General features: G+C 35.5%; 3 protein-coding genes across 4 annotated transcripts; 2 read left to right on the top strand and 1 right to left on the bottom strand.

Annotated features, from left to right (window-relative positions):
• Positions 1–7,621: 7,621 nt before the first annotated feature.
• On the top strand, positions 7,622–10,740 carry LOC100177755 (proprotein convertase subtilisin/kexin type 7-like). The gene has a single exon (XM_018813097.2). It carries the CDS (start codon positions 7,862–7,864, stop codon positions 10,112–10,114), a length of 2,253 nt encoding a protein of 750 aa, XP_018668642.1. The 5' UTR covers positions 7,622–7,861; the 3' UTR covers positions 10,115–10,740.
• A 596-nt stretch (positions 10,741–11,336) lies between these two features.
• Positions 11,337–20,986, top strand: LOC100180106 (DNA replication licensing factor MCM6-like). 2 transcript variants are annotated; one of them, XM_002125683.5, is made up of 19 exons: positions 11,337–11,501; positions 11,749–11,892; positions 12,149–12,262; positions 12,657–12,819; positions 13,113–13,252; positions 13,836–13,983; positions 14,099–14,203; positions 14,468–14,618; positions 14,907–15,048; positions 15,396–15,514; positions 15,773–15,903; positions 16,411–16,566; positions 17,026–17,154; positions 18,072–18,193; positions 18,715–18,841; positions 19,206–19,295; positions 19,596–19,707; positions 20,044–20,198; positions 20,573–20,735. In XM_002125683.5, exons 1-19 carry the CDS (start codon positions 11,410–11,412, stop codon positions 20,678–20,680), a joined length of 2,448 nt encoding a protein of 815 aa, XP_002125719.2. In that variant the 5' UTR covers positions 11,337–11,409; the 3' UTR covers positions 20,681–20,735. The 2 variants fall into 2 exon arrangements, with proteins under 2 accessions (XP_002125719.2, XP_018668647.1); XM_018813102.2 differs by having other exon boundaries at positions 11,339–11,501; positions 20,056–20,198; positions 20,573–20,986.
• A 741-nt stretch (positions 20,987–21,727) lies between these two features.
• LOC100184051 lies at positions 21,728–26,370 on the bottom strand. Its single transcript, XM_018812884.2, has 10 exons — positions 26,260–26,370; positions 25,884–25,977; positions 25,156–25,329; positions 24,531–24,681; positions 23,895–24,044; positions 23,372–23,439; positions 22,944–23,116; positions 22,495–22,686; positions 22,024–22,147; positions 21,728–21,820 (listed from the first exon to the last, which is right to left on the bottom strand). Exons 1-10 carry the CDS (start codon positions 26,350–26,352, stop codon positions 21,732–21,734), a joined length of 1,308 nt encoding a protein of 435 aa, XP_018668429.2. The 5' UTR covers positions 26,353–26,370; the 3' UTR covers positions 21,728–21,731.
• Positions 26,371–26,466: the final 96 nt, after the last annotated feature.

The following is a 26,466-nucleotide window of genomic DNA, read 5'->3' as shown; positions in this document are numbered from 1 at the left end:
TTGTAGTTCTTCTTGTTGTTTGTCTTGGTTGTGGTCTTTGTGTTGTAGTTCTCCTTGTAGTTGGTCTATGTGTTGTAGTTCTTGTTGTTGTTGGGTTTTGCTGAAAAAGCATACAAATGAAAACTTAATGTAAAAATAGTAATTAAAATCATAATGTTTAAAATATAATGCAACAAAAATACTTAGTGTTAATTGGAATGTTTTAATTAATCTGATCTTTAGTAGCCTACCGTATTTATAGATATAAAGAAATAATTAGGATATTTTTTACACACTGTGGGAACTAGAAACTGGTTATTGGCATGCAAATTAACATCAACTTACAGTTGTTGGTGGGAGAGCCATGGTGTTGCTTTGTAAAGAAAAACATGAAGTGTCAGTGACAACTTGGGTGTAGAGACCAACCAATGCTGTAATATGAAGTAATATTAGAACCTATATATTGCTACATATTAGTCAGCTAACTACATAACTCTAAAAGATATATAGTATTGCTATTTAATAGTTTATAACAAACTTATTAGGTTGCATTCGTGCAGAATATATGGAGTTTAATACATGTGTATTTTTATATATGTGGTACAAATTTTTTTAAAAATGTTTTATCTCCAGTCATGTCAGAAGTTAAAATGACCGTTTTGAGAAAAAACGCCAAGAAAAGGTGCAAAAACTTATAAATTTCGGTTTTGGGGAACTAAAGCCCAAACACACCTATCATACCACCATGTAGCATGTCAATCAAAAAATACAATACCTGTATATCCTTGCATGGCTCGCATGGACGTATCAAGCAACACTACAGTGAATGAGAATTGTTCATAGCTTGATAAACGTCTGTTGTGTTGCAAATTACCAACAGCAAGGTATTTAGTACCCGAGTAAATTTTTCGTGATGTCCAAGACATGAATCTTAAGTTTCTTGGAAGATTTCTGTTAAAGTAAAACGTTAAGCGTCAAATAAAATCTGCTAAATGTATACTTGTTGTAGCAGAGTCCAGGTTATGCTATCTTTTTTTTTATTTAATGCAAGAAAATGGGAAATATATATGGCAGTTGAAATAATAGGATACTAAAATTTATTTTTCATGAGTGCTACTTCTTTATATATATATATATTGAATATAAAAATTACCAACATAATTACAGCAACAACCATCTAACTCATGTTGTTGTAACCTGACAGGATGTAAAAATGGTAAATGCACATTAGTGATATGTGTTAGGTTATAATGTTGCATTTATATACCTGGTGAAAGTGAATAGAACTGTCCAACCATTTTGAATTTCATTGGTTCCAGTGTTTATTGTAACTCTCAAGATTGCACCAGTCGGCCAACTATCAATCACCTGTCAATCAAAATCAGATATTGGATTGGTAAACTAAAAAAGCAAATCATTGAAAACAAACTAACAAACATTTAGATTCAAAAAAAGAAAATGGGAGGACGGTGGTTTTTTCATAGTAAATCCTACAGATTGTTGCCCCAATAAATTGTATAAAGAATCCATGCGATTTATGGGCATAAAACACATGCGGTTTATGTGGATTTTCTGGTCAGTTTTGTAACAAACATGACAGCCCATATGTATGTAGCATTTGTATTAAACTCCATGCAAAAACTAAAAATTCCAAAAACAAAGCATTAACAAGTTTTTAAAGTTACCCAAGCATTCCTCCCAAGTATAATAACATGCCTCACAAGTGGCCATTATTGGGTTATAAACAAGGTATTACCTGGAAAGTATGACCATGGAACTGTGGTGATGGACATAATGGCCTTGTGGTTGCTGCAATTAAATACCAAAGTTTATTAAAGAAAGGAGAATAATTAATAATAAAAAAATGAAAAATAAATTAGAAATTCTTTGATTATAAAAATAAAAAAATTGCGGTAACTAATAATGCTGTGTTAAACCATAATAAAATAGCACAGAAATTACCATAAATTTAAGGAATAAAACAAACAAATTATTTCGGAAAAAAATTCAACCAAAAGATGGGAAAATTTCCAGTATGGTAACTTACCAGTAGTGGTAGGTCTAGAAGTAGTTGTTGGTCTTCTTATAGGTCTAGTTGTTGGTCTTCTTGTAGGTCTTCTTGTAGGTCTAGTTGTAGGTCTTCTTATAGGTCTAGTTGTTGGTCTTCTTGTAGTTCTTCTTGTAGGTCTAGTTGTAGGTCTTCTTGTAGGTCTTCTTGTTGTTCTTCTGATTGGAGGTCTAGTTGTTGGTCTTCGTGTAACTGGTCTTCTTGTTGTTGTTGTAACTCTTTGTGGCCTTCTTTGATTGTTGTTGTTATTTTGAGATCTTCTTCTACAAGTAGCTTCACCACCCGTCCATAAACATGTATCACCTGTACATCTGTAAAAGGGGGTTAGTTTTGGGTATTGGAGAAACAAATATAAAATAGGACCACCAATTTGTTTATGGTTAAAGCCTGTCATACATTTTAGAACTTTCTATATTCTTTTAATTTTGAGCCAGATCACATTCACGCTTTGGAAAAGTAACTTAAGACATCTTGACTAATGCACAATCCATTTTTTGTTTCTTTTAGTGCAAGTACAAAAAAAATTAACAGCCGTGTATTAGTAGTTGTCAATACGTTACGGATAAATACACACACGAAAGTTTTACGGGTATCACCCTACTTAATACACCATATTTACCTGCAAATTCGTATTCTGTTCCGAGAATTGGTTAACATATAACCTCCACTGCAACGAAATCTGCAAACTGAATTCGGATTTCTGCCAATATCGCAACTGTAAACAAAAAGAAACGGAATAGAAAATTTGGCAAATGTAACATTAGGCCTTTAGCACATAACGTCTGAATGTTGTACTCCGTTTTAAACACTTAACAACGGTCTATGGAAGTCATGTGAATACCGTTTAATAATTAATATTTGATTGCTATTTGTTAACCATAAATTAGGACAAGAAAATAGAATGAAAAAGTGTCCCATCTTCCCTCACGCTACTATATTATTGAGAAGTCATTTGAAATCCTACAACAGCGGTTAAAAGTTTACAAATATTTAATATAAAACAGTATTTCTTCATTACAATAATACAATTTATCGGTGCTAACGTCCAGCGTCGTGCCCCATTGGTTACAGCGCTCTCCAATTACCAGAAGGTGCCGAGTTCGGCGCTCGGGCCTGCTACTATTGTTAACGTTTGTGTCATTAGGTAAGACACTTTACGGTAAATTCTATAGCGGGTAATGTCGTAGTCCAAGCACACGGAAAAAAGTAAGTTACAATCTTTCATTTAGATCGTCTGTATCACGAATCTTTGCTGTTTCTGCTTGCTACTCTTTAAAATAGTGTTGTATCGTGCCCGACACTAAAGTAATCTATGTTCGATCAGTTTAATGATGTAAATCATGCCAAGCTTACCTCATTCGCACCGTAGCGGTGGGTCGTAGTTCATTACAAACCCCAGCGAACGAAACTGAAAGAAAAACCAAAATCAATCAGAATTCTATTTGGAGACAATATAAAACAATTTGAGAAAATTATATTTTATGATATAGTACTGTGGGATAAAGTGGGTACAATGTTTAATTTTTCCGGGTCCTGTTTTGACAATTAACAACGCACTTAAGCGTAAGTATACGATAAAATAAATCTATAAATATATTGGGAGAATAAAACACGTCTCATCTTACCCCCAACATGGAATAACTTCCTCATAACTAATAATAACTATAACAAAAACCCGGCAAATCCCAGGCACAATACCCTGGCGATTTAATCTTAACTTTTTAAAATCCTTATTGCAAACATGGTAAAATGTTTGTTAAAATTAAAATTTCTTTTACAGATTTCTGTAACTTACGTTTTGCACAGGCAACAATAAAAATCGACAGCAAAGTAAAGGATCTTCTAGCCATTATAAAGTCCGTATGCAAGCTCAAAAATTTGGAATAGATATATGTCCACAGCGTGTCAGAGTATATATACCCATTCCCACTGCCCTGTGGGCTCCAATATGAGTCATGCGCGATTACCTATATGATATTACCACGGTAATCAAGAATTGGCAGCGGTTAAACCAGCGGTTCCGATTGCCGACTTAATAATCAGGTTTATGCGGTGACAGTATCTTGGTTGTAAGGTCAAAATGACTCATCTTTAGCTACTGACCGGTCCAGAATTGTACCACTTATTTAAGCTACTTCATTTCAAGAGCGATTGGTTTTCAGATTTCTTACGTAAACAACCCAATCTATTTATACGCGCGTGACTACTGGTAAAATGTTATCACAATAATGATCAAAATGTTAAAACATCACAACTGTAACATCAAAAATTGCAAAAGTCAATTGCCTACCTGTTGGTAATATATGCTGCACTTTTTAACTGCTGACAAAAATCTTGGCCGTATTTTATTCGTATATAGTGTACGTGGCTTTAAACATCTGACGTTTTGTCGTTTCTTCCGTTACTCAAAATGAACAGCTTCTTGTCGCATTCAGAAATAAACAAATGAACAAAGTGATACTGTTACGACTCAGTAGTTTTTTCATTGCCTCTGGAGTGGTTTTGTTTTGTGTTTATACGTACACGTATATTTCACAAAATTAAAATGATGTAACATGTTAGGCAACGCATGTAAATATTATTATATGTGGTGTTCAAAATCTATGTAGCCTTCTCGGTTGCGCTATTCGTGCTATAAGACCACGCTGCACTTATTACGCCTCCAGAAATTTAAACAGACCAACATTTTGTGCAAAACCTCAGATCTCATTACTTTGAGCATTGCCTTTTACCACGCGTAGTGGTATTACCAGTTTTTAAATGTCTCAACACGTCTTTGCATATACCTGTTTTAAATGTCTTAACACATCTTTGCATAAGGAATATAGATAACCCATACTATAGCAGACAATATTCCCTGTTTCCTAATCGTGTCGCAACAAAATAATGACACACTTTTGGGGTCGTGAGGATGCGGTTATATAATTCTGTAAACTCTTTGTTTACTACCAAACGGGACATAAAGTATAGTAGGATGGGGGAAGATGGGACATCTTTTCATTCTATTTCCTCGTACATTTTGGTAGTAAAGAAAGAACATTTAAAGAATTATAAAACCTTGTCCTCGCGACTTTCATAGACCGTTGTTATTTGTTTAAAACACGACCAGGATATTTATATATTTTGTGCTAAAGGTGTCCCATCCCCACCCCACTATATATTGAAAATATGGACCATCACACCCTAACTTATTTATTGAGAGAACAGTAGCACGGAAATGTTTATGAAATATCAGATACGCCTTTGCTTTTTGGTCGTTATACCCTCGTAAAATTTCATTTCTATGCGGTACATGGTAGTAATAACAAGTTAACCTACAGCGGAAAAGGGCGTTGCCAATATAACAGTTTTAGAGCACTGATGAGCCATTCATAAAATAGAAGTCCGCGTAGGTTAAGTGAATAAATAACAGGTGTAATATGGTTCAATTTGATCGCAAATTTGGTGGGCGCGAAACTGCGGTTTTGATCAAAAGAAATCATTGTTACAGGACAATTAAAAGCGCGGTTTGAAAATCTGGGATTTTTTATAATGTTGGTGACGTTTTATGAATGACGTCACACACCGGTGCAAATGATAAAGCGGCTAAAATAAGGTTAGGCGCTCAATGATGCGCGCTATAATGACGTAAGATATGTTAATTATACAATATTAACCGTTTTGAAATTTAGAAGCCTGTTATAGCGTTCTAAAAAAGTTGTTTTGCATACCGACGCTCTTGCATCCTAATTATGTCACTTTCTTTGGTATTTGCTAATTCTCTTTTCTTAATTCGTTGTTTCAAATGATTTTTGTTGCTGTGTTCGAAAAAATAAAGATTGCTGCTGGTATTTATCTATGAAGGTGATCTTCGAAACGTCGGTTTTCACCGTGTCTGGCGTCAGTGGCTTATATATTGAAAATAGAAAGTTTTAATAGCGCAAATTTATTCCTTACGTCTTCCCATATTCTTCCGGAAAAACTTGACCGATATAAAAATTGTGTAGGCAATTTAAACTAAATAAGATCATGTCTGCCATCAGCAGCTTATATATTGGAAATGAGAATTGCTTCATGAGTTATAGATTGTATATGAACGCTCGAAATATACACTTAATGACTATTGGTTTACTAAACAACTTGAGACGGTGCCGTTTTCTCAGTAGTTTGAGGTTTAGATCCAATTCTGTCATGGCTATACGCCGGTAATTTCCACACCAGGTTGTTTATCTGCAATAATCCCGCATATGACGTATCATATATACACAAAACAACCCATCCCTATGCTGCGGCATTATGAGCTTGATACTGGAGATATAACTAATACTAAGGCTCGGAGTTCCCCATGTTAGAACTGTTTGCATTAAATCTATAACATCCTGAGCACACGCCCGCAATTATTAGGGCTTGGCACCAATATTTTGTAGATAGCAATATTTGGAAACATAGTTGGTTATTAAATCGGCTTTTCCATGAATTGTAGCATTGATAAGGAAAAACTGGCGCTTGCCGAGAACGTTTCCTTAAACGGTTTAACAAGCCAAGCCCACTTTGTCAATTATTAATGACTTTCGTTTTACCGTTACTTCTTTTCTGACGGGACAATGACAGTCGTTATAACACGGGTGTGTTCTGTTTCATGCACCTCGTGCCCACCTACGAATTTTACCAAACTAACACATTCGACCGAACGTACTAGCCTATGCTGGCCTTCAATCAAAATTAGGGTTAAAAAGCATATAGCCTACGGACATTTGGAGGTCCAGTGTATATTGGGAGTTTACTATACAGTGGTATGACTCCTGTGTTTGTGGTATTGGGGTAAGGTGGTTCGTCATTCTGTCATTCTCCTTTAACGTCCCGATATCAGAAAACCAAGAATATTACAGAATTATAACTGTATACTCACGAATATGAAACAACGTTGTTAATTGTTAAAACACAATTCGGAAATCTGAGATATTGTGTGCTAACGGTATTCATCTTACCCCACGGCATTATTTATCCAGTGCACAATCTTAAATGTGCGCAATTTCATAACTGCGCATATTATAGTAGGGTGGGGGAAGATGGGACACATTTACCACAAAATAACCAAATATCCTGGTCGTATTTTAAACAGTTAACAATAATTTATTGGAGCCGTGAGGATACGGTTTTATAATTCTTTAAATGTATTTTGTTTACTACCAAATAGGTCGAGAAAATAGGATGAAATAGTGTCCCATCTTCCCCCATTTTACTATATATTGTCCAGGAATACGTAACGACATATCCTCGATTATAGTAAAATATGTTTACAATTTAATAAGGACCCAGGTAGAATTAAACTGCAGTGCAATCATTGAAGTTTCCGTCGCCACCCCTTTAGTAGATACTATTCTGGCGTTTGCGCACTTAGTGGTCGCAAAGCAAAAAAACACTTTTTCTTACTGCATATACAAGGGTGCCCGTAGTACTTACTACTTACGACGTATGTTATTGTTTATGTAAACGCCCGCGCTTGCAGCTAGTTTTATAAGTTTGTCGTTCGGGATTTAGATTTTTGTATGTTATTGTCAGTACTTAACTTACGTACCATTTCCCTTGTTTTATTTTACAGATCTGTTTTTGTAGCAGGCCAACTACAAAAAGAAAGTATAAAAAAATCAAAAAAGAGAAATTGCTTATATTTTTGGACTACGTATACTATACAAACTTACTGCACATTTGTGAAGAAGCAATGAAGCATATACTGATAAAGCGGTAAAAGTTTGAAGCTGGATTTTGTGTTCGAAATGCTAAAACAATTGGGCCGGAAACTAAGATTGTAGCAAAAGATTGCTACTTTTTATTATGCTTTCGTTAAATTCTATAGATGCCTATAGACAGATTTGCACTAATTTGTTTCTTATAATTTATTCATTGACACTGTTATTTTTGCCATGTTTGACTTTTAACGTCAAAAATCATGTTCTGAACAAACAGAACCATGTTGGGGCACTTATGACCAATACCTGGTCTGTTAAAATTAGTCACACAAACCATAAGGACTTGGAAGAAGTGAATAAAAAGGCTGAAGCCATTGCAAAATCTCTCGGAATGAAAAATTTAGGACAAGTTGGGGAATTAGTTGGACATTATGTGTTTACTTCTCACGATTATAGCAACGCAGATAATGCACTTCATGATCACAGTGAAATAGAATGGCATGCACAACAGGAGATTTTACTACGAGATAAACGATTCCCAATACCTACAAAAACTCGTAATGAAAGAAGCACTGGACAGGCTACATACCCTGACTTCAGGGATCCACTGTATAAAGACCAATGGCATCTACATAATAAGCAAGGCGGACAAGACTGTAATGTGACTGGTGTATGGGCAAATAACATTACAGGGAGGGGTGTTGTTGTTGCTGTTGTTGATGATGGTGTACAATGGACACATCCTGACTTAAAGGATAACTACTGCCCAGAGGGGAGTTTTGATTTAAACTCAGATGATGATGACCCAAGTCCTGAACCAGATAAAGACGACGAGAATAAACATGGGACGCGATGTGCCGGGGAAATTGCCGCAGTTGTTAATGATGTTTGTGGTGTCGGTATCGCATACCAAGCGAGGTTTAGTGGGATTAGAATATTGGACGGACCAATGACGGATTCTATTGAAGCAACTGCGTTTAATAAGCATATGGATGTAAATGATGTGTATAGTTGTTCATGGGGACCCGAAGATGACGGAAAAACTGTGGATGGGCCAAGATCTTTGGCTCAAATTGCATTAAAACATGGAGTTCTTGCGGGGAGGGAAGGCTTTGGGTCTATCTTTGTTGTTGCAAGTGGTAATGGCGCAAGTAAAGGCGATAATTGTAACTATGATGGTTATGCTAACTCAATATATACAATAACAATTGCAGCGGTGGATGAGTTTGGTTATACGCCATCATATGCTGAAGAATGTACTTCTATGTTGGCTAGTACAGTTAGCAGTGGAAATGGAAGAAGTAGGAGTATATGTACAACAGATTGGACTATGGGACATAACTCAAAGGATAGATGCACTTATGAACATACTGGTACATCGGCAGCCACACCTCTTGTAGCAGGCATGGTGGCTTTAATGCTTGAAGCAAGACCTTGTTTAAGCTGGCGGGACGTACAGCATATTTTCGCAATGACCGCTATTCCATTGGATAAGAACAAAAGCAAATGGGAGAAAAATTCTGCTGGTTATACGCATAGTAATAACCATGGGTTTGGGGTTCTTAGTTCATGGAGATTGGTAAATGCTGCAAAAGTATGGGAGCCAGTACCGTGGTTGACGTCATTAAAGCCAACTTGTGAAGGTACTAACTTAGTTATTCCCATGGATAGTTCAGCACCTTTGGTGGTTACTGCTACAATATTTAAAACAGAAAGCAATGGACATTTGTTGAGTACATTGGAACATATTCTTATCACGGTTACAATAGACCATCATTCAAGAGGAAACTTGAGGTTTGTTTTTATTTGCCCTAATGGTACAAGGTCTATGATACCAACACGTCAAAAAGACACCTCAGATGCTGGTTTAACAGACTGGACGTTCTCCACAGTAAAATGTTGGGGCGAAAAACCGTTTGGGAAATACCAACTTAAAATTTTTGACACTAGCAAAACAAAGACGCTGAAAGTTAAAGCTGGCAAGTTACACAGCTGGAGCTTGACTTTATATGGGTCACAAATGACACATAGCGAATTAATGGACCGGCGTTCGTTAATAACCCAAGCTATGAGCGGTGAATTTATTTCTCCCGACTCAAATTACACAGTTACGTGCCCACTTGGTCAACCTTTGAATTTTGATGTTACTGGCGCAATTTCAGAAAGAACAATTAAGCTCGTGGCAATGCTTTCTTGCTTCTTTGTGTTCTGGGGGTTATACTATACATTAGAGATGGCATTTTGCAACGCAGAGGATAAAGAAAAGTCAGAAGAAATTGTGGCAAATGAAGAAACTAATTATAATTCAACAGAAGTTACAGTAGCATCTGAAAATCCTGGGTTTGAAAACAATGAAGATATTGCGATGATAGAAATACCAAAAAGTGATGAAACGTGACAACTATGTTAGGCATCAACCAATAATTAGTTATCCACCGCTTGTAGCAAATCTGGTTTAAATTCACAAGCTTATCCTAATAATGAAGCTTTTTATCTATTTTCCTACTGAATACTTTCTTATACAATCTACCTAAATCACTAGTTTTATTAAGTACGTACTGCAATTAATTCTTATTATCATAGTTTTAATTATGGCCAATTATATATAAATCATGTGTGTTTAAATTTGCCAAAGTTTTTCTGAATGGTAACAAAAAGCTTGGTACTAAAATTGGTGTCAATATTTAAATTCCTGTCATTTTAGTTATGTGCCTTTGACTTACAATAGATTCATAAACAACTATTACCTATAGTAGTTCATTTTCATGGTGTTTATTATCCATTTAGAACGGCATTTTATATGTGCAATATACAGTCTATAATTTGCAAGTTGTTCTATGTTTTGTGCATGTTAAAATGAAAGCATCAAATTCTATTGCAGTTGCTTAACTGATTTTTACTTGTTCTGTAATTTTGTGAGTGAAACTTTTATGGAGTGGGCACTTATACAAGTTGTACTTCTATATGAAAATGTTTACTTTGCCCCTAAGTTCGTGAAGCAATAAAAGTCGCTGTTAAAAGGATTTATTATGCTGTGTTGATATATTGGTTATGAACTAATAAAGCTAATGGCAGTTAAGTGTCATAACAACTATATAATGACCGCGTAGTTACAACCCATAATATCCTAAACTAATTAGGCCTAATTGCCCATGGTAAATCATACGTGTTGTAGACAGAATCTCACAAAACCTACTTAGTACATAAGCCATAATACGTATATAGATTAAGAGTAAGATATAGCACACAAATGCTATATCCCATAAAATATATCGCACTCAAACATTGGTCTAGTGAAATTGGCTACACAGAATAATCTACGTAAATTCGCCGATACAACGTCAATAAATCCGCTTAATTGTGTAAAATGACGTCATTCGATATCGCCGGTGTCATTGGAACAGGTGACATGTTAGCCACTCGCGGTATTTGGCGGGAAAACAAAGAAATTCCCGCCAAAACTGATAATTTGTTTGTTTGCTATTTTATGTCATTTATGAATGAATTTGACATCTTGAAATAAAAAGTGAATTTGCTGTCAGTTTAAGTTGGTTAAGTAGAAACACAGGAGGTAGCGGGTGATTTCGTGTTGCTTTTCACACGTGTGTTATGTTTATAAGTATACCAATCAATTTCTAACATATTAAGGGTACAGTAGTTCTTTTACGCTTAAATTAAAGAGTTTAAACAACTATGGACGTTGCTGATCAAGCAGGCCGATTACAGAAGTCAGCTGATCCTATTGGAGAGAGAGTCCAAAAGTTGTTTAATGATTTTTTGGAAGAGTAAGTCCTTACACCTCTTTTAGGTTTAATGTTATTATTAAAATGTGTTAAATGATTGTAACTTATTTATCCTCATGTGGAGGGGCAATGACAGTCATTTGTAATACAGGTGTACTGTTTTATACCCCTTGTGTTGCTTGCGAGTTGCCGCATATGTAACTTTGCGGAAAAATTTTTTCGGGATGTTTTAATTTTTTAGTATTGTATACCTGACCATTTAATCCCAAACCCTTTTTATCATTCCCAGATATTCTGTTGATGGTGAAAACAAATATTTGCAACCGGCCGAAGCTCTTATTCGTCCAGAGAGAAATACACTGACAGTTAGTTTCAGTGATGTTGAAACGTTTAATCAACAACTTGCTACTTCAATACAAGAAGAATATTACAGGTTTATAACCTTGATGTTATCTGTTTTAATGTATGGGCGGGGATGTATAATTGGCATATTTACACACTGGTGTTCGCTGTCCAGTTATAGCTTGGTGTCTTCCAATACACCAAACACACATGGTGTATTCATACACCTTATGCTTACTGTCTAGTTATAACAGGGGTGTCTTCTTATACACCAGACACACATATTTACACACCCAATGCTCACTGTTAAACCATATAAAATAATATTTACCTTTTTTTTTATTCAGGTTATACCCGTATCTATGTCGAGCAGTAAAGAATTTTGCGCGGGATCACTACCGGGGAATCCCCAACAACAAAGATCTTTACCTTGCGTTGGACGATGTGTCAACGAGACAAAAGTAATTAAGTGACAGTCTATTGTACAAAAATCTTATTTTTAAAGGGGTATCTCTAAAACAAACACGAACAAGTGTTACCAACCATGAAAGTTGTTTTGTACTGATAAAGCCCTTAGCCCCTGGTTATTTCTTCTTTTTTCATACCATTTGATAAAAAAGTGGTTTCCGGCGTACCCACAAGCTCAATCTGTTCACGCTTGGTCCAACTTTTTATGTATCATCTGTAAATCATGTTTGCGCTGCATCAATTGTGAAGTGTATTCGGCTCCTGTTACTACCAGGCATAACGATTTATTAAAATTAATGTTTCATCCACCATTTGGCAAGAATTCATCAGATCTAATGTATCCATAAATTAGCCTAACATTGACATAATATAATTTTTTTCCTCCAGGATTCGCGAAATGCGAAACAGTCGTATTGGTTCCCTAATGCGCATAAGTGGACAAGTTGTTCGAACACATCCTGTGCACCCGGAGTTGGTGAGCGGGACGTTTGTGTGTCTTGATTGCCAGACTGTTATAAAAGATGTTGAACAACAATTCAAGTATATGCAGGTTTGTGGTTTGGTCATAAAATATGGAGTAGAAATGTCAATTCAATTTTACCAAACTAATATGCTGTAAGAATATGAGTTCATAAATAATAGATTTTCTTGTCAGTTTTAATACTGACATAACAAAACCTATATTATGTATGAAACATTTTAATTTATTTTTACATGCTTCTGTTTGGCCAATATGTTTGTAGCCTATCGAAATATAAGTGGAGAAAAAAGTTTTTTTATATTTTAGTTCCCATTGCTCTTTGTAATAAATACTGCTTGATACTTGACAATGTTTTTCTTTAGCCGACAATATGTCGCAACCCCCAATGCGGGAACCGAACAAAGTTTTTATTGGACTCCAAAAAGTCGCGGTTCGTTGATTTTCAAAAAGTTCGAATTCAAGAAACGCAAGCAGAACTTCCGAGAGGGTCAATACCCAGGACGTGAGTATTATGACATCATAGTGTTCGCTGTTGTAATCCTAACCATCATTTATCTTTGTGTGATTTTATTTATAACAACAACACTGGATTCGCGATTGTACACAATCCATGGTTGCTTTATACACCCCATGCTTACTTGCAAGTATGTAATTTTGTGGGTGGTTGTTTAAAATTAATAAAGCAGTTTGAGGCTGAGACCAAGTAAGGTTTAAAAATGTGTAAGAAATGACAAATGTTTCATATAAATATGACTAAACATGCTTTCCTGAGTCAAAGTTTGGTTATGTATATAGATACCATGAAAAAGTGTCAAAAAGTCGAAGATAATATAGTATGGTGGGGGAAGATGAGACACCTTTACATTCTATTTTCTTGTCCCATTTGAAGTAAACGAAGAACGAGAATTATTAAACCAATAAACCATATCCTCATAAACCCCATAAATCATTGTTATTTGTTTACACAATCGGGATATATTTAGAATTATGTGCTAAAAGCGTCCCGTCTCCCCCCACCCCACTATATACCTTATATTAACCATGTTACTATTTAAGAAAGTATAACTGATTGACCAATATCACAGAGTTGAGGTTGCAGTTCGAGCTGAAGCTGTAGAAATGGCACAAGCAGGAGACAGATGTGATTTCATCGGAACTCTTGTAGTCGTGCCTGATGTTGGACAACTGTGGTCGGCTGGGGCGCGGGCTGAACCCTCGTCTAGGGGGCGTGAGGTGGGTGTGGCGGAAGCTACCTTATATAGTAGGATGGGGGAAGAGGGGCACCTTTAGCGTATATTATCCAAATATCCTGATCTTGATTTATTAAAAAGTTGTTTTAATCTCGCAGGCAAATGAAGCAGAAGGTATCAGAGGATTAAAAGCACTTGGTGTGAGAGACCTGACATATAAACAAGCCTTTCTTGCATGCCATATAACTGCCACAAACCCTACTGTAAGTATATATGCTATACTGTGTGTTTTGTCTTTAGCGGTTTTTCTGTCAAAGTTTAACTTTACAGAGTGTATGGTGTTGTCTAAACACTTAAATTCAAACAGTCTGGTACATACCATTGATTTTGGGTGTCTTTAAAAATACTTTAATAAAAAAGCTGTTGTTTTGCTGTTGATTCCCTTTTCCTCATTTTTTAAATAACATGATCTTCACTTCTGTTTTAATAAAATAAATAAAAATTATGTTATTATTAATTTTCTTCAGTTTGGTGGCAAAGAAATTCGTTCAGACGACCAAACTATTGAAACAATTAAAGATCAAATGACGGAAACAGAATGGGAGAAAGTTTACCAAATGTCTTGTGATAAAAACTTGTACACAAACCTTTGCAGCAGTCTATTCCCTACCATACATGGTAAGTTGGTATATATAGTAGGGTGATGTAAGATGGGACACCTTTTCATTTAATTTCGATGTCCCATTTGGTAGTAAACAAAGAATATTCAAAGAATTATAAAACGGTATCCTCGTAGACTCCTGTAGACCATTGTAATTGTTTAAAACACAATAAGGATATTTGGATGTTATGTAATAAAAGTCCGTTTTTTATTTTGCATTATACAATTGGCATTATAACTAAGAAGAGTTTATTAAGCTAAAAGCGCTTTTTTTTGTTAAAATTTCTTTTTCTTTTTAAAAAAAGGCAATGATGAGATAAAACGAGGCATCTTGCTCCAACTATTTGGTGGTGTGCCCAAGGTAACAGAGGAAGGGACAACTTTAAGAGGAGATCTCAATGTTTGTATTGTAGGCGATCCAAGTACAGCTAAAAGTCAATTCTTAAAGTAAGTCTGCAATGTTTTTAATGTCTGGAGTTGATAAATATTTATGTTGTATCATACGATTGGTTGGATTTTTTTCTGTTACATTTTTGTAGCACCAGAACCTTTAGTGTAGGTGGCAATATATGTTTTTGTATAAGAAGACAGTTATGTTGTAATTTGACAGTGAGCATGAGGTGTATAAATACACCATTATATCTGATGTGTAAAAATACACCAGTGTCATAAGTTGACAGTGAGCATAAGGTATATAGATGTGAGCTTGGTGTATAAGAAAACACCCATGTAATAACTTAACCCGACATAAAAATACATTATAATACAACCCCCTAAACCACACTTCACCACAGACAAGTAGAAGAATTTTCCCCACGATCAGTATACACGAGTGGTAAAGCATCAAGTGCTGCAGGTCTTACAGCTGCTGTTGTTCGTGATGAAGAGACAAATGAATTTGTTATTGAAGCGGGTGCGCTATGAAAATTATTTTCTTATTTTTTACTGTATGGCTGACAATTTAGACAACTTATAAAGGAACAAAAAGTTTTTCTCAATTTTTATTGTTTGAATGACAACTTAAACAACCTATATGAACCTTGTTTTGTATTGTAAATGTGAAAAACTTTGTTTTATATTGTGAAACAAAATCGATTTCAAAATGTTTAATTTTGACATTTGGTAGTATCAGTTTTCTGACTCGTTAAATATTTCTATTGTTACGAAACAGGAGCTTTAATGTTGGCTGACAATGGGGTTTGTTGTATTGATGAATTTGATAAGATGGAATTGAAAGATCAAGTTGCTATTCACGAGGCTATGGAACAACAAACTATATCGATCACCAAAGCTGGCGTAAAGGTATGTAATTTTTTATTAGAATTTTAATATTGTTTAACTAAATGGTTTATACATTACACTGTTTTTTATCACATAAGTTTTGTACTTCTGTTTTATCCATTAGGTATGTTATATTATATTACAGTTAGGTCCCAACTTTTTACTTTAGCATATTACTCCTTAAGCCTAAGTTAGATCAATTTTAAAGGTTTTGAGGTATTGGTTATAGCTTAGGTATTGCAATTTAGACTAATGTGACCTAATAAACCTATACACACTTGGCTGCGGGGCCAGAGTTGATTTCATTATCTTTAAGATCTAGAGCTACAGTACGAATTAACTTATAATATACGATGTGACTTTAACGAAACATGTCACCCCACTAACTAACATACATAGTTACTCGTAAGCAGGCACGGGGTGTATGAAACAGTACACCCGTGTTATAACAACTGTCATTTTCCTGCCACGCGAGGATAAATTAAGTTACATTTATTCATACGTTCATGAAACGCACAACCCCCACAGGCCACATTGAATGCTCGGACTTCAATCTTAGCTGCAGCGAATCCTATTGGAGGAAGATATGACCGTGCTAAGTCACTTCGACATAATATTGCGCTATCTGCTCCTATCATGTCTAGATTTGATCTTTTCTTTATCCTCGTTGATGAATGCAATGAGGTAAAAATGAACTATGATGTATTGCAAAGTTTCTATTTTGTGTGGACGAGGTCCAGGAATGTGGGAAGGGCAAGAGTTGACCCATTACCCAGACACTCAGGGTGCTACAACCCATTAGTGACCACTGGGTTGGATAAATTCTGCATTTAAAATTAAGGCCTGAATGCTTATAATGCTTTGTTACATAATTTTGCAACAAAGCAGCTTTAACAACGGTTAATGTGGTAGCACCCTGGGTGTTGGGGTAATGGGCCAACCCAGGCCTAAATCACAGGCCCATCGGCCATGGCGTATCTTGTAGTAACTTCACTCATAAAAAAATAGAATTCTAATTTGTTCTATAGTGGTGAGATCCTGTGTTAGCTCACCCTTGGTCCTAGGATTTGGGCCAGGATAAACAGATTGCCTTTTAACATGTTTCAAAATATTTCTTTCATTTAAACTCCACACTGCCCCCAGGTGACGGATTACGCGATTGCTCGTCGAATTATCGATTATCATTCAAGGTTGGAGGAATCCATCAACCGAGTTTATTCTTTGGAAGAAATCCAACGATATCTCATCTTTGCTAGAATGTTCAAACCAACGGTGAGTTTCTTACTTTGTTTTCAATATATTATTTGGCAGAGTCTTAAAAATACCCTAGTCCAACTGCCGCCTTGTGTGTCCAAAAGCGCTGACTTTTGCAATGGGCTTAAACAAACGTGTTTTGTTTGCGTTTTACTTTTGTGGGAAAGTGTAAAATACCCTAAAGTTACCTTATCATAAACTAATATTACCCAAGCACCAAGTGCTGGTTAGTGTGCTCGCCTTTGGACCAGCAGACATGGGTTCAAGACTTGACATTGGCACCATTGTGGGCGTGTTATTGTGCAAGATACTTGACATTTAACGCTAGTTAATTTAACTTACTGGTCCTTTTTCTGAAAAGGGTTTTTTTAAACGGCAAGACCATGTAAATTGCCTTCCATACATTTTTTTAAATAAAATATACAGTCCATTTCAAATTGTCATAACCTTATAAATGTTAATACTGCAAGAAGCTATGTGTATGTGTAAAATACCCTAAAGTTACCTTATCATAAACTAATATTACCCAAGCACCAAGTGCTGGTTAGTGTGCTCGCCTTTGGACCAGCAGACATGGGTTCAAGACTTGACATTGGCACCATTGTGGGCGTGTTATTGTGCAAGATACTTGACATTTAACGCTAGTTAATTTAACTTACTGGTCCTTTTTCTGAAAAGGGTTTTTTTAAACGGCAAGACCATGTAAATTGCCTTCCATACATTTTTTTAAATAAAATATACAGTCCATTTCAAATTGTCATAACCTTATAAATGTTAATACTGCAAGAAGCTATGTGTATGTCACTAATTAAAACACACATATCAACTGTCGTTACATTTATTTATTAGATAGCCCATTGAAATTGTCATCACCACATAAATACTACACTAAGCCATGTGTGTACTACTTCAATAAATAAGTTGAAATCTTCCAGATCTCATCGGATGCAGAGGAATACATGGTGGATGAATATCAGAGGATGCGGGAGAGAGACAGCTCGGGAGTTGCGAGGTCATCATGGAGGATCACTGTTCGTCAGTTGGAGAGCTTGGTCAGGTAGGTGTAGAAAGAAGAATCTTGGATGTTGTGGAAATGAGGCCAAATTTGGCCATAATCACAAGTCCTCACCCACATAAAATAAAAAAGTGTGGAAAAGATACAAAGTGGCGCCTTGGTGTCGGGGTATTTGGTCAACTCTGGCATAAATCTTAGATCCTATGACGTATCACACTTCCTGAATGTTTGGGTAATGGGCTAAATCCGGTCTAAATCACAGGTCCTCACCCACATGGAATAAAATAAGTGTGTTGAGTGTTGATAAATAATGTTGGTGATTGTAAAGTTGGGTAAATTTAGAGAAACTATTAGTGACTATTGGGGCACTGGGTTCGGTAGTATCTATTCAACGTGTGTTAAGAGTTGCCCTGTTAAATGCTGCAACCAATTAGTGACCACGGTTTGGGCAATTATTGTAAAGTGTCTTGCCCCCAGGACATATATGCCCATACTGGTTGCAGTGTCTAGCCTTGAACCTGTGCCCCTTGGGCTGTATAATAATGAACCGATATTCATCTCAGATTATCTGAAGCTATGACGAGACTTCATTGTTTAGAGGAAGTGTTGCCTAAGCATGTAAAAGAAGCTGCACGGTTGTTGAATAAATCGATTATCAGAGTCGAAACGCCGGATATTAATTTTGTTGAGGTAAGAAGGGAATGAAAGTGGGCAGAGACATACAACTTTTTTAGGTTACCAGAGACACACATTTTGTATGAAATGAAGTTGGTATCTTGTGTATTGTTGTCATGTTTATATTAAGACATACAATCCTGTAAAACTAATTTTTCCTCATATAGGTGTTAGTTACATTTTAAAAAACCCACCCATTTCACAGGATGTTTTGTTGAGGTAATTTGAGAGGAAGACACAATTTTAAACTGAAATGTATGAAATGAAAGTGGTTTCTTACATATGGGCTGTAATGAAAACTGCTCATTTTTTTTCGTAAGAGGGTTAGCAACAAATTTTAAAAATATGATATTAACCAGTGTTGCCATTTTTATAACAGGAAGATGAGTCTGATATGAAAGAGAATGTTCAACCAACACAACAAGGAACGGATGGAAACACTGAACCAACACAAGAACCTGCAACGCAGGTAAGAACTAAATCCAATAAATGAATTTTTTTTAAATGCTAACTCATTTATCCTTGTGCGGCGGAAATATGACAGTCGTTATAGCATGGGTGTCTGGTTTCAAACTCGTCTTGCCTACTTACAAGTTACTACGAATGTAATTTTATCGGTGATTGTTTTTCTGTATGAATGACAATTTAGACAACCCATTAGACCACTGTTGGAGCAATTACTATTAAGTGTCTTCTCCAAAGACACATACACCCATAAAGATAGCATCGTCGATATTACAAAAAACTAAAGTCTCATTCTATTCCATAGACAACACCAGCGAAGAAAGTGAAACACATGAGTTTTGAGGAATATCGAAAGATAAGCAACATGATTGTCATCCATATGAGACAACAAGAAGAAGATGAAGAAGCATCAGAAAGTTGGTTTTGTTACAACTTTTATTGTTTGTTTTTTTTTAATGAATGAATGTACACAGGGCAATGACAGTTGTTGTAATACGGGTCATGTTTTTTATTTATTTTGAAAGACTGTATGTAACATATTTATCCTCGCATGGCAGGGCAATGACAGTTGTTATGATACGGTTTTCTGTTTTAAACACCTGGTGAGACTACTATATTAAAGCAATTTCTCTGGGCTGGAGTAGAGACAGGTGCGCTGACAACTGTGCTCTAGCGCCGTATATGTAACTTTGTGGGTGATCATTGTAGCAACACCAAGTCTTGAACCCTTATCTCCTAATCCTCATTTATAGCCATTTTTCCAGACATGGAGTCTTCTGGAGGGAGCAGAAAATCCGAGGTTGTGAATTGGTATTTGGAACAAATCGCTGATGAATTGGAAACTGAGCAGGAACTTATGGAGAAAAAGACTTTGGTTGAGAAAGTTCTTCATAGATTGATTCATAGCGTGAGTTTAATTATCTTGCATGGGTAGGGTTTGAACCTTGTCTATATATATATATGTTACCTTGCTTGGATTTGGAGCTTGTGACTTCTCTAATATGTGGATATTAAACTTGTGCTATATTTGATGCTGTCAAGATGATCTCCCATCCATTATTATTAAAGCCATGGTCGCCCAACTTTGAGAAATGTTCCAACCCTGGCTTAAATTTTAGGTTCAATAACTCGGTGCCCTTGCCTTTAAAACACTTGTTTAGATGACCTTGATTTTCCGCATTTGAACTCAGTATACCAAATTTTTTCAAACTATACAATCAGAGAATCCCCATGGATGAATATGCTCTTTACATTTCACCTCCAACTTTTCAATCCATATAGGACCACATTCTTATTGAGTTGGGAAGCACTGGTTTAAAAGATGGAGACTCCGAAAGCCAAGAAGAACCAATACTAGTTGTACATCCTAATTATTTCATTGATGACTGAAATAATTAGTCAAGAGCTTCTGTTTCTTCTGCCAAAGTTTTGTGAACACCGAAAATCATGTTTGGTCATAACTGCTAATATTTGAGCTTTCTATTGGTCACCACTGCCAATATTTAATAGTTTTTCATTGGTCATCACTGCCAATATTTGATAGTTTTTTATTGGTCATCACTGCTAATTTTGGAGTTTTCCATTGGTCATCACTGCCAACATACAATTATGCACATACAAATAAATCTGTCTTGTCATTGTTCCTCTCTTGTTTACGTTTGTAAATTTGTTGAATAAAAATATTGTAAAACAAAAGTGTGGTTGCTGGTTGGTAGTGTAAGTGCAACTGTCTATTTCATGGTGGACAAACACTGACTGATATAAAATATCCATGACAAAAAAAAATGTCTGTTAAAAATAAGGAGGCATGTTTAAACAGTTAAAAATGACACTGACTAAGGAAATAGCATAATTCTGTTACTTCTGCCATCAGACATAATATATTACAGAGTTGAGACTACTCTGGTATAAAAAATAGCGCTGAATAAAGTCTGGACGAAAAACACACGTCTTCCAATTACAACTTTCTGTCCACATTAAATTTGAACTCTAAACTGACTACTGCCTGTTCAAGTTGTACACTACAACCCTAAGTATTACTTCATGCTTCTAAGATGTCTTCATTGTATGGCATCCCAATTGATGCAAACTTCTTTACAGTTTCAAAACAACAAATTCTAATTCTACGTTAAAATCTACTTATTATTTTAAACAAGAATGAATGAACATAACATATTTATCCCTTGTGGGAAAACAGCAGTTGTTAAAACACAGATGTTTTGTTTAAGACACCTCATGTCCGCTATACTTTTTGACTTAGTGTAAAAAATTGTAGGTCACAATAAACTACATAATATACAAACCATACTTGGCAGTAAGTGTTTCATTATTATGATGTCATAACTTACATTTCCTCTTCATTGTCAGTTAATAATCACTTAGATTCGGTGATTTACAGTTTGGCAAAAATGTATCAATATTTTTAGTTTTAAAATATTTCTCATTGAAATATCGTAGTTCCGGTGATAAGGAAGAAGACACAGACAATGAACAGAGGAATTGGAACTTCAAGTCTTTCAGATCCTGAACCTGTATATTACAACATATAATTTATTATAACTATAATTTTATTCCTAATTTGTTGGAAGACCCTTTTTAACCCACATTTACGTATATCAGGTTATGACAATGACAATATATTTAGTGATTATAGCCGAACTCTGGTCTTAATTTCAGGTCCTTTGCGTGCCTCGCTATAGGATCTATTCCACCATACATACATTTAGACTTACCTATACATATTTTCTCATCACTGACTCGTGTATGTTTGTGTTTAGTGATATCTCCATCTTCTATACGCCCGCCCCACGCATAAAGCAAGTACACACACTCAGTCAGTGGTAGGTCATTTTTGTCCTGTTATACAAAAATAATAGTTGACTTTATAGCGAAGGTTGTTGGTGTGGGCAATAAAACTTATATCCCTGAAGCTGCACCATCAGTGCACTTAGTAGAATTTGTAGACGTTTTAACAGCAGTTGGTTCGAATCCGTGGTCACTAATAGGCTGTCTAAATTGTAAGCCATACAACATAAAAAAAAACACAAAAAAACAATCACCCACAAAAGAACATACGTGGTAACTCGTAAGCGGGCAGGAGGTGTTTGAAACAGAACACCCGTGTTCCATGTCTATCATTTTCCGGCCACCGGCAAGATAAAGCAAGTAACATTCATTCATTCAACAAAATAACCACCATCAACCTCTGTGTTCCTGGCTCTCACAAACGAGAACTTAATCCTTCCGTCCACAAAAGAACCCTCGATCTTTTCCAGATTACTTGGTCCGTTGTCGAGAGCAACCCCATCCACGGATTCCTCATTCAACCAACGATCAGTGAGCGTTAACTCTCCACTAGAGGGCTCCACCCAACCAACAATGGCGTCGGAATTTGCCTTCAAATATTTTATGTTATTTTTAAAAAATATATTTTCTGGCATTTCTATATAGGTTTTTATTTAAAATCTTTACTAAAATCTAATCTTTACTGTTTTTAAAAAAATACTCTTTACGGTATCTTTGTTTTTGTAGCATGGAATGCGATTAGCCCTGAGGTTTGGGTCAGAGTTGACTCAAGGACACATATCAAGCATCAAAATTAAATACCAACTACTGAGGCGCAGCGCATGTCAGCAAAAATAAATTAACCCACCATGTTCGTATCTTCCGAAAACCCCACAGCCGCCCACCCCCCTTCCTCCACTTTTGCCTCAATCGTAAATTTTACGGAATCGTCTTTTTTAATATATTTCCAATCCAACTTATAATCACACTCATCCGTGCAGTCTGGGGGAAATTGTGCAGAACCAGCAGACTTTGTATCATCTGTTTAAAAAAAAACTCTTTGAATATGCAGAAACAATCATAATTTATTACAAAAAACCATAACAAACATTGGACAACTAACAGACATTGGATGTCAACTCAGTGGTCACTAAACGGGTTGGGTTGTAGCACTCTAAGGGTGTCATAGTAATGGGCCAACTGTGGCCTAAATCGCAGATCTCATGATGTTAGATCTTACCCCCCTAGAATAGAAAAAAACACAACTGTTACACAAAGTTTGAATAAATATTTTACCAAAAACATTGAAGATTTGTTTTCCTCTCTGTGAAGGTTTTGTTCCGTGATATTTCAATTCATTTAATCTGGGAGAAAATAGGTGTTAACAGGGCAACAATAAGTGACCACTGGTTAAGTTACTGCACAGAGCAATCGCCAAGCCATAAGTGACCAGTAGGAACACATAACAGGACAACTTATTATTTACCACACAGAGCAAAACCCCTGGTATCCCTTGGTTCTGGGGCAACCACTCTGTTCCACCACCAAGGGTAGTATTCTCGTCTACTGACTTAAGTTACCTCTTTATTTGGCCCTTTTTGGCCGACTAAATTTCTGTGCATTACTTATTACAAAAGTTAGTCAAAATCTTTTTAGTTGGGTTACTAAAAAGAAAATCTAATTTAGATTGGGACTGGTTAGTAAATTTGGACAAACCGAGTATAACTTATCAAAATATTATTCAGTGTGTTACAAACATTTTATTAATATAGTTTAACATTGTATCATTAACAATAAAATTCCCGAAAACAGTACTGACTTGTAAAAGTCATAATCCTGTGCTTTACAACTCTCTAATCCACTGTATGGTTTATGGAAGAACATGTAAGGTGTTTGACCCCGCGCCCATATAAGGTGCATGTCGTTGTTTGTAAGATCATGGTCAGCTTGGTCATTTATAGAAAGTTTCCTGAAATAATACTCAAGGTATTATTAACATGTATCATATAAGCTTTGGTTATACAAACAGCAAAATTCACGTAGTTGTATATAATATAATATAAATATATATTGCATGGTTTGTTTTATAATAAATTGGTTTGTTATTAAGTGTGGGTTTTTCTCTGTGTTGGGTGCAACAGCCATGCTTTTTCACTACTGGTCTTTCTCATACTTTTTATCAACAGCATGTTTTTCGTTGTTATAATAATTTGATTATAGTAAAACATAAAAGAAAATTTATGTTATGTTATTATGTTAGGTTTAAAGCCTATAGCTTAAAAAGGTATTTTGGCCACTGCTCCTCATTTAAAAATTATTGATTCGACCTTGGTTATCTACTATTTTTTTACAGATATATCTTTAAAAAAAACTTTTATTATGTTTGGTATCCGGTAAGTAATAAATCTTGAATTATGTAAATATTAAAATTTAAATTTTATTAAGAATTTACCACCTTGTAAACCGGACATGAAGAATCCCATCTTCACGCTTAGCTGAAGCCCCCGTAAGGTCATGACCTCCACCATACCAAGAATCACATTGCGGGGTGGACCTGTCTCTTGTGTACGAGTCCACTACTTTGTGCTTGTTGCCAATGGCTGTGGCTGTGTGGAAAATTGTTTGATGTTAGTTTGGAACAATGGGGAGAATTCTGAACCTAATTCAAGGTCTTACATCATCGTTTTAGGACGTCACCTATATAAATTAGAATGTATACGACATATGTACAATGGCTGTGGGGAAAGTTGTTTGATCATAGATTAGGAGTAATGGGAGAACTTTTACTTAAATCCTAGGTCCATTAAGGTCGCTGTACCTCACACATATAGAATAAAATGTGATAGAATGTTAAGTAAAATGCTGCAGTAATGGGCTAACTCTGCCTAAATCCCAGGCCAATGAAACAATACATAAATATAATATAAATTATATTTTCAAGGGTAATGTTTATATTTAATTTGTATTTATACTAAAGTTTTATCATATCTACATGCCTTCTACAATTTTAAAACCACAGCATTATTAAAACCACAACAAAAAAACTAAAGTACAATTAAAAACACATTAAAATTTCCCACCAAATATGACATCCGTGCAATCCATAGGATGCAGAGAAACATCATCGTGTGGTTCAGGTTCAGGTTCAACGTCATTATCTTCTGATTCCTCCGGTGTAGGTTCAGGTTCAGGTTCAGATTCTGGCTCAGGTTCTGGTTCTAGTTCAGCTGTTTCATTGTTAGGTTGATCATTTTCTGCAAGAATGAAGATTAGTAAATAGTATAATGTTGGAAACTAGATGGTTATTAAACATAACACAGAATTGTTTCTTATGACACATGCTTACAATATAGAGTGTTGCAAATATACAATTAAAATAAATAAGTGTAACTTAGTTATCCTTTTGTAGTGAGACAATGAGAGTTTTTAAAACACAGGTGTTCTGTTTCCTACTCCCAATGCCTGCTTACGAGTTACCCACCATGTATCAAAGTGATAATAATAAAAACACAGATATTAAGAACACACATTATGTATGAATGAATGAATGAATGAATGAATGAATGTAATTTATTTATTCCCTCCTGGACAATGACAGTCATTATTACATGAGTGTTCTGGTTCATACACTTCATGCTGGCCTATGAGTTACAACACATCTACAAAACCAATGTTAATAATAATGCTATACTAATAATAAAAAGCAACACACATGAAAACTTGTAAGCTGGCACAAGGTGTATGAACACCCGTGTTATAATGACTTTCAGTTTCCGGCCATGCGAGAACAAAGTACATTAATAACTACCTGGTTCCACTGATCCATAATTAAAACTCCATGTTGCCCATTCTGCAGCTTGTGAAATATTTCCAGCTTCGCATAAATCTTTTATCACATTCATCTATGAAACATAACAGACCACAAAGCTTTTATTTATGTTTAAATTACGATAACTAATATGTATAAAAATAAAAGCAAGTAAAACAGCTAACAAACAATACTCAAAACAAAAAACTACAACATGCTATGCAATATAAGTAACAGTTTATATTAGATTCTAAGGTCATACAGCATGGACCTGAGATGTAAGCCAGGGTTGGATATTACCCCAACACCCAGTACAGTTTATAATTTATATTATACTGCGTTTTGTATACACTATTATTATTATGTTATCTTTGACCTTTGGATCTCTTTTTTCAACAACTTCTCTTCTATTACGAGTATCCGAATACCTGCTTCTTTTTCTACGCTCTGTTAAAAACATTTTTAACATTATAAAATCGTTTATACAGAAAAAAACTGAAACAAGATAAATCTATACACAAAGCATTTTCATATGTTCCTCACACCGCAACAACTTTTACTGTTATATAGAGTAACATATGTA

The sequence above is a fragment of the Ciona intestinalis genome, chromosome 8 (genome assembly GCF_000224145.3).
Source record: "Ciona intestinalis chromosome 8, KH, whole genome shotgun sequence".
In the NCBI taxonomy this organism is placed as follows: Eukaryota; Metazoa; Chordata; class Ascidiacea; order Phlebobranchia; family Cionidae; genus Ciona; species Ciona intestinalis.
Note: the sequence above shows the minus strand (reverse complement) of the source record. Positions and strands in the feature narration are given on the sequence as shown.